General features: G+C 55.2%; 1 protein-coding gene across 2 annotated transcripts in view; it reads right to left on the reverse strand.

Annotated features, from left to right (window-relative positions):
• Positions 1-6,157, reverse strand: part of MPO (myeloperoxidase) — an 11,024-nt gene extending 4,867 nt beyond the window's left edge. Inside the window, exons 1-9 of one of the 2 annotated variants that reach the window (XM_017861611.1) lie at positions 6,086-6,157; positions 5,767-5,891; positions 5,528-5,621; positions 5,003-5,178; positions 4,687-4,810; positions 4,460-4,589; positions 4,172-4,378; positions 2,988-3,306; positions 701-861 (exon numbers count right to left, since the gene is read on the reverse strand). In XM_017861611.1, coding sequence (XP_017717100.1) covers positions 701-861; positions 2,988-3,306; positions 4,172-4,378; positions 4,460-4,589; positions 4,687-4,810; positions 5,003-5,178; positions 5,528-5,621; positions 5,767-5,842 — 1,287 coding nt within the window. In that variant the 5' untranslated portion in view covers positions 5,843-5,891; positions 6,086-6,157. Of the gene's footprint in view, positions 1-700; positions 862-2,987; positions 3,307-4,171; positions 4,379-4,459; positions 4,590-4,686; positions 4,811-5,002; positions 5,179-5,527; positions 5,622-5,766; positions 5,921-6,085 lie in introns of those variants that run through there. The other variant, XM_017861610.1, reaches the window with a different exon arrangement.
• Positions 6,158-7,785: the final 1,628 nt, after the last annotated feature.

Below are 7,785 nucleotides of genomic sequence, written 5' to 3' on the forward strand. Positions count from 1 at the left end.
TTAAATTTTATTTATTTATTTATTTATTTATTTATTTATTTTTGAGACAGAGTCTCTCTCTGTTGCCCAGGCTGGAGTGCAGTGGCACCATCTCAGCTCACTGCAAGCTCTGCCTCCCGGGTTCATGCCATTCTCCTGCCTCAGCCTCCTAAGTAGCCGGAACTACAGGCACCTACCACCACGCCCGGCTAATTTTTTGTATTTTTAGTAGAGACCGGGTTTCACCGTGTTAGCCAGGATGGTCTCGATCTCCTGACCTCGTGATCCACCCACCTTGGCCTCCCAAAGTGCTGGGATTGCAGGCATGAGCCACCGCGCCTGGCCCTATAATATTTTTAATTTTAGAAAGAAGATGTGAGTGGGTAAAGGAGCTAAGAGCGACAGTGAGATGGAAGGAAGAAGAATTTACTGAACAGCTACTCAGGCACTAAGTCAAACATTCAACCCTCTCAACACCAACAACAGACCCACAGGAAAGAAGACTGCAGGGAGCAAACCTGCGAAGGAGAGGGAAGGGAAGGAGCCTTTGTCAAGCACTTACTATCTGAAAGGTGTTTTCATATATGTATTATAATCCTTATAGCCTCATGGATGAAGAAGGCAAGGCTCAGGAGGGTTAGGAACTTGCCCAAGGTCACACAGCTAGGATGTTGCAGGGGCACATCTGGATCCCGTGTGCCCGGTGCTCAAGACAGCCTACCTGGACCATGGCCCCCACAATCTTCCGGGCCTCCTGGTAGAGCCTCTCCCCATCCCACCTAGGGTTCAGGCGCTTGAGTTCTGTGGCCAGCCGGTTGTGCTCCCGAAGTAAGAGGGTGTGCATGGAGGTGAGCTCAGGCATCTCACTGGAACGGGTGTCCCCTTAGGGAGGCAAAAGCCACTGTCATTCCTGAGTCCTCCATCCCAGAAAAGATTTGCTCCACTGAAACCCCCTCCCCAGCCAAGGCCTGAAATGCCTCCTACTCAACCCTCCTCCCCATCCATCTTTTCACACCATCCCCAATTTACACTCCTCTAGGAGGCCTACCCTGATGCCCCAGTCCACAATAATAGCTTCTGCCTCAGCTCAGGGGCACTGCTGGTTGGGGATGCTCATTCAGGAGGCATCACTTCCAACACATGATGTGCCACTTTCCTGCACCTGGAACGGGGAGCTCCTTGAGCACAGGACCAAGGCTTGTGCCTTTTTATATTTTACCCTCCCTCCTAGCACACATATGGATACATGTGGCTTCACACAGTGCCTGCTACAAAGTATGAGACTTATGAACACTGCTTGGTTCATTGATTCTCTTGATTCCAAGGAGTGTCTGGGAAGAAGCATGCCTGTCAGCACAGCCTACGTCCACGCCCATGTCTGATGCAGCTAATGATCACAGCACTCTTTCCTGCTAAAATTGGATGCTACCTCAGAATCCTTCTCAACACAGGACTCCAGAAAGCCACTACCGTTTCAACAGAGTTGTCAGCCCTGCCCTTTACTACATGCCAATGGTGCAGCCTGCTCCAGGGGAGGGGGCTAGGACATGAGATGTGTGGCGTCCACACCTGAGACTGTTCAAGAAAACTAAGCAGATCCCCCTTGGTTCCCCCAGTCTTCCCATAACTCTTCTCTGCAGGGCCCAGAGGGCTAGGGTCAGGACACTAGGGTCAGTCCTTGCCAACTCTAGAAGCTGGTGGAAAGGAAATTCTCTGAGAGCAGCATCTCCATCCATGGGCAGCGAGAGGTCATAATGACCCAGGCTTGGGATATGAGGCTCATCAAAGCCAGGCTGGGGGCAGCTGAGTCTGGCTAAGGAGGGCTGCCCTTGCCTAACTAGCCCAGAAGAGGTCGGGCCTCTCTTATAGAAGTCCAACCTGGAGCCTCCTCCCAGGGTCGCAGCCAGGGAGAAACCAGCAGGAACCATTAGGAGGAGGCAGAGGGAGGCCAGAGGAAAGGGCCTGAGGTCCACTATTGGGCTTACATTTTAAAACACTGGAAAATGGCCAGGCACAATGGCTCACACCTATAATCCCAGCACTTTGGGAGGCCAAGGCGGGTGGATCACGAGGTCAGGAGTTTGAGACCAGCCTGGCCAACATGGTAAAATCCCGTCTCTACTAAAAATACAAAAAATTAGCCAAGCATGGTGGCAGGCGCCTGTAGTCCCAGCTACTTAGGAGGCTGAGGCAGAAGAATCGCTTGAACCCAGGAGGCAGAGGTTGCAATGAGCCAAGATTGTGCCACTGTACTCCAGCCTGGGTGGCAGAGTGAGACTCCGTCTTAGGGGGAAAAAAAAAAGCGCTGGAAAATGTCTGGTCATGGCTGCTATCACTGCCCCAATCATGTCTCTAAAACTGCCAACTGTTTACATTTAAAATTCCATCATCTCTTATTATGGGCAATTAAGATGCGCAGGAGGGGATATTTTGGAGCAGTGTGGTCCAACTCAACCTTCTGAGATGATGAAAATATTTTACATCTGTACCACACATTAGGGGGAGCCACTAGACTGTAAGGCAATTGAGCATTTGAAATGTGGCTAGCACCGCTGAGAAACGGGGTTTATTTAACTTAAAATAACTAAAATTAAAATAGCCACATGCAGCTAGTGGCTACCACATTGGATAGTGTCGCTCTAGAGGGCAAGGACACCACAGCCCTCTCTGTCTTTTAGTTCCCCGCTCCTGAGGGACTCAACTCTCCTCTCTTCCAGAGTCCAGAAGGGAAAAGAGGGACGGAGAAAGCAATGGACTGATGGACAGAGGCTCCTCGTCCATCCCTGGGTCTCCATCTTAGGGTTGGAGAGGTTGTTTGCTTTTCTGCTTTTCTGGCTCCATCTGACTTGTTACCAAGGCAACTGGATTAATATCACGAAGTTGATAGTAATGGCTGGTGAGGACAGTCTCTCTAAGAACAAACCCACTAGCTGCTCACAAACAGACTCACTGTGGCTCCAACAGGGAACACATCCTATGCCACCCCTGGTCCCCACCCCAACGCTGACCTGCCAGGAAGCAGGGGATGCCCGCCGAGCGGTTGGTAAGGAGACAGGGGTCATCGTGCAGGTTGTCAAAGGGCAGCAGGGCCCGGCCGTTGTCTTGGAAGCGCTGGTTGACGGCCAGCAGCCCCAGCTGGTTGGACATGTTGCGCAGGTTCCTGGCCAGGGGCTCCTCGCTGCCGTACACCATGCTGGCGTCCACGAAGGAGGTGAGCGCGTTGATCTGGTTGCGGATGGTGATGTTGCTCTGGGGGCAGGCCGGGCAGGAGCGGAAAAACGGGATGCAGTCGGCTTGGTTCTTGATGCGGGGGTCGTTGGGCGGGATCTGAGGCACAGAGAGAGGCTAGACTGGCTCACCGAGGGCAGGGAAGGTGCCCAGGCAGAAGTGGCTCTCCCCCTGCCCTCAGGACCTCTGGTACCCTCAAGCTGTAGAGGCCTCTGGAGGCCCGAACAGGATCGCTGCCTAGGGCGCCACCAGCAGCAGCCTCTGAGCTTCAGGGTTAATGAGCAGAACACTGAACTGGGAACCTGGGCAGCCCCTGGGTCTGGGCACCGCCAGGCCTCCAACCCTTCCTCTCTAAAGCCTTCCCTGTCTCTCTCCCCTTCTCTCTGCTGTGCCTGCTCTCCCTCTGGCCCTGACATTCTCCTGTCCGTCTCTCTCCCTCTCTCAGGCACTCTCTCCTTTCTCTCCTCCTCCTTGCGTACTCAGCAAGGTACTTGACAACCTTGCCCACTCCCAGCCCTATCCCACGGCACCGACCAGACCCCCAGACTCTCTCCTTCTTTGTGATGGGGGTTGGGGCTGCCCCCTCAGTGGGGAGGAAACAGGACTGAGCATGGAGGCTTGGGGGGCACTGGGAAGGTCCTCCTCCCAGAACCCTCTCCCAACCTAATAAAAAGCCAGTGATTCCACCAACAGGACTCCTGTCAGCCAGGGGGGAACAACTGTCTCTCCCTTGGCCTGCGAGAGGCAGTGAGCAAATGGACGGCCCTGGCTGCCAGCTGGCTGAACCCAGGCACAGGAAGGAGACAGGTCACAGCCGAGCAGCCAGTGCTTCTGAACAGAGGGGAGGCAGGGCCAGCCTTCCTCAGCGGCTGGGAAAGGAAATCTGGGCACAGAAAGGAGATGGCCCCTTCCAGAAACAATCTCCCCTCTCCCCACCCAGGCAGTGGGCGGGAAGCAGGGCCACCTTGAGTGGGAAGCAGGGCGGCTGCTGCACGCAGCTGGTCTCGCAGTTGACGCCAGTGAGGAAGGAGGCCCGGGCGGCCGGCTCAGGGGTGAAGTCGAGGTCGTGGTCCAACAGCTGGCCCCACTGCATGAACATGAGTGAGCGCTCCTGGTCCGGGGTCAGCTGATCCGTGGGGAAGCGCACGATCGCGTTGGAGACAGCGCGAGCCTACGGGACACGGAGTCAGCTGGCGCCTGGGTCCGCGCACCACGTGGCTGGGCCTCGGCCCCTCTGCCCCCCTGCGCTCACCAGAGGCACCGGGAAGCCGTTGCGCTTGACCCCAGGCGTCCAGCCGTAGGGAAGCGAGAAGCCATCCTCATACTCCGCCGGCAGCCAGCGCACAAACTCACGGTTGGAGGCCCCCAGCGTGAGGCTGCGTCTGCAAGGGGATGACAGGGCGCTGACACCAGGAGGCCTGAGGCATCCGGGACGCCTCTCTGAGCCCGGGTCCTGCAGCCACCCCCTGCCAGCCGCACCTGTTGTTGCACATCCCGGTGATGGTGCGGTATTTGTCCTGCTCCGGGCAAGTCACCCCCACATTCTGGTAGGCGCAGCCGCTTGACTTGGACAACAAATTCAGCTGGGCGGGCGTCAGCACGTCTGCCGAAGGAAAGAGCAGTGGGGAAGCTGAGCCGCCTCACTTCCTATCCCAGGCAACCTGAGGCTGAGGAGCCCTGGAGACCCCTGAGACTCCCTGGAGGAAGAAGTTGAGGGGATCACTGGGAGATGGCTGTGGTCCCTAGGAGGAGTCACTAGTGGAGCAGGGGCCTGGGGTGGGATGGGCAACAGTACCAGTGACGTTGAATGACCCTCGCCACAGGGACCTCAGTTTCCTCTCCAGCAGGTCTAGAGCCACGTGCAGGTAGTCAGCAGCCCTCACCGCTGTCCTGGTGGCTGCCACGGGCTGCTTGAAGTAGGATAGGAGTTCCATGGGGCTGGCTGAGCCACTGCGAAGCCGCTGCTTGATGCTGCTTGGAGAAAGGAGGAGTGAGGGCCAGAGAAGGGGTGCAGACCCACCCAGCAGAGCCCCAGCCCAGGGGCAGACATGCAGGACCATGCAGATGGGCCCACGGGTGGGAGGAAGGCGTCCTTTTAGAAAAAGGTTATGGACCTGGGTGTCCAGACAGGCAAGGCTTTGGGAAGGATGGCTTTTAAACTTTTCTCCCATCCAGAGACACAGGGACAGACATACAGAAAGCGAGTCCACATGGATCCCCATAATGCCCCTCTCCCACCTTCAAGCTCCCTGCTGTCTGCTCCTTCTCTGCAAGGCCTGGGACAGCCTTGCCCAGAGCTGGGCAGTGCTTCGTGCCCCACCTTTCCCGCCGCTCCTTGTAGGCCTTGTCCACCAGCTGCTTGGCCTCCTCCATGCAGCTCAGCACCAACGAGGTATCCACCTCCCCCAGGACAGCTGCCCAGAGCAGGGATCACAAAGTCAGGAATGGGCCCCGACCCCCTATCAGGCCCCAGAGCTAAGAAGGCCTGCTCTGAGAAAAGGGGCCTCTGGAACACAACCACCCCAACACACCATCTTCTCCCACCTTGGGAACTGTTACCTGAAGAAGCACTTTCAGAGGGTTGGGGCATGGCCAGAATGACCAGGAGCCCTGCTAAGGCCAGAAGCAGCTTCATCTCTGCAGTGATACCCCCAGCCCAGCAAGGTCCTGAGTCCACCGTGCATCTGAGAGAAGGGAAGAAGGGAACCCCCATCTCTCTTCTCCTGGGCTGCTCAATCCCCCTTTTTACCTCAGCCCCACCTCAGAGGGCCCTGTCTCTGGATAAAGCCAGACTTCCTTGAGGGAGGGGCTCACTGCACCCTTATCCCCTTCCAGCTGCTGTCATCCAGTCTCCAAGGACCCCACCTCCACAGCTTACCTGATATTGGCAGCTCCTCTTAGCTCAATCTGCGCTTTTATGTCCTGTAAGCTGGGGGCGGGGTGAGGCAGAGGAAGGTCTGATCCTGGAGACTGAACTCTCTCTCCTCCCCCACTGGGGTTGGAAGGTACACACAGAGGGGCCCCTGAAACGGGGGGAAGGGGCAGGAAAGGAGGGACCAGCATTGTCCCGTCTTTTTTTTTTTTTTGAGACCTTATCTTGGTCTATTGCTCAGGCTGGTGTGCAATCGTTCAAGCGATTCTCCTGCCTCAGCCTCCCGAGTAGCTGGGATTACAGGTGCCCACTACCATGCCCAGCTAATTTTTGTATTTTTAGTAAGGTACAGGGTTTCACCATGTTGGCCAGGCTGGTCTTGAACTCCTGACCTCAAGCAATCCACCCGCCTTAGCCTCCCAAAGTGCTGGGATTACAGATGTGAGCCACTGGGCCCAGCCTGTCCCCAGCCTTTGAATTTAGCACTTCCAACCCAAGTTTATCAGCTCACCATTGTGTGCCTATACCAGTGCTGTCCCCAGGGGATACACACAACTAACCCCTCTGAAATTCTGGTTACATTGGTTATCCAGGGTTCCTCTGAAAGGAACAAAAGTCAGGAACTGGTAGCCCAGGAACTGCGGGGAATAGAGTGCCCCCAGGGAAGACAGGAGGATGAAAGGGAGACCTGGAGTAAAAATGACCAAACTGGCCTCAGTTGGCCATCCCCCACTCCAACAGTAACCTGCGTTCTACAGCCAACCCTGGTGGGCAGCCTCTGGTTCTTGGTGGGGCTAAGGGAACAGGAAATTTGGTTGGAGACCGTTGGACTTCACAGGAAAGAGGACCCTCGGGGCTGTGGGCGCAGGACCAAGATAACTTCCTCTATTCCTCCTCACTCCCCTTTTTTCTTGGCTTCTGGTAGAGGGTTGTCTCCAGACTCCTCCTCCCCACCACCATCTGCTCCTGAATTTCAGGAACCAGGAGAGAGCAGAGCTGGTTGTGGTTAGTGATCAGTTGGGTAATGCAGCCCAGGGCCTCTCTGGGACAAGATCAGTGCAGTTGGGAGGACTTGGGTTAATGATTCAGAATCATTCTGAAATAGAAGAGGATATTTCTTGCTTGAGAAGCCCAGCAAAAGGGCCACCAATCTCAGGCAGGAAAAGTACTATGACTCTTGACCAAATCAATGTACCTCTCTGAGTCCTGGTCAGACTGAGCTCGTGCCAACCATGCTTCCCGTGTCCCATTTAGGTTCCCCCTCCTACCTTCAGCCACCTTCCTGCCACTATTGGGGAAAACCCCATGCCCAATATTTATCATGGGTTCTTTTCTATTTCCTAAGCATCTCAGCTTGTTTGAGAAATAAAGGGAAAGAGTACAAGAGAGAGAAATTTAAAGCTGGGCGTCCGGAGGAGACATCACTTGTCGGCAGGTTCCGTGATGCTCCCCGAGCCATAAAACCAGCAAGTTTTATTAGCGATTTTCAAAAGGGGAGGGAGTGAATGAATAGGGTGTGGGTCACAGAGCTCACGTACTCCACAAGGTAAAATGTCACCAAGCAAATGGAGGCAGGGTGAGGTGACAGGACCACTGGATGGGGCAAAATTAAAATTGCTAATGAAGTTTCGGTGCATTGTCATTGATAACATCTTATCAGGAGACAGGGTTTGAGAGCCGACAACCTGTCTGACCAAAATTTATTA

Source organism: Rhinopithecus bieti, unplaced genomic scaffold (genome assembly GCF_001698545.2).
Source record: "Rhinopithecus bieti isolate Rb0 unplaced genomic scaffold, ASM169854v2 scaffold_57210, whole genome shotgun sequence".
NCBI classification, from domain to species: Eukaryota; Metazoa; Chordata; class Mammalia; order Primates; family Cercopithecidae; genus Rhinopithecus; species Rhinopithecus bieti.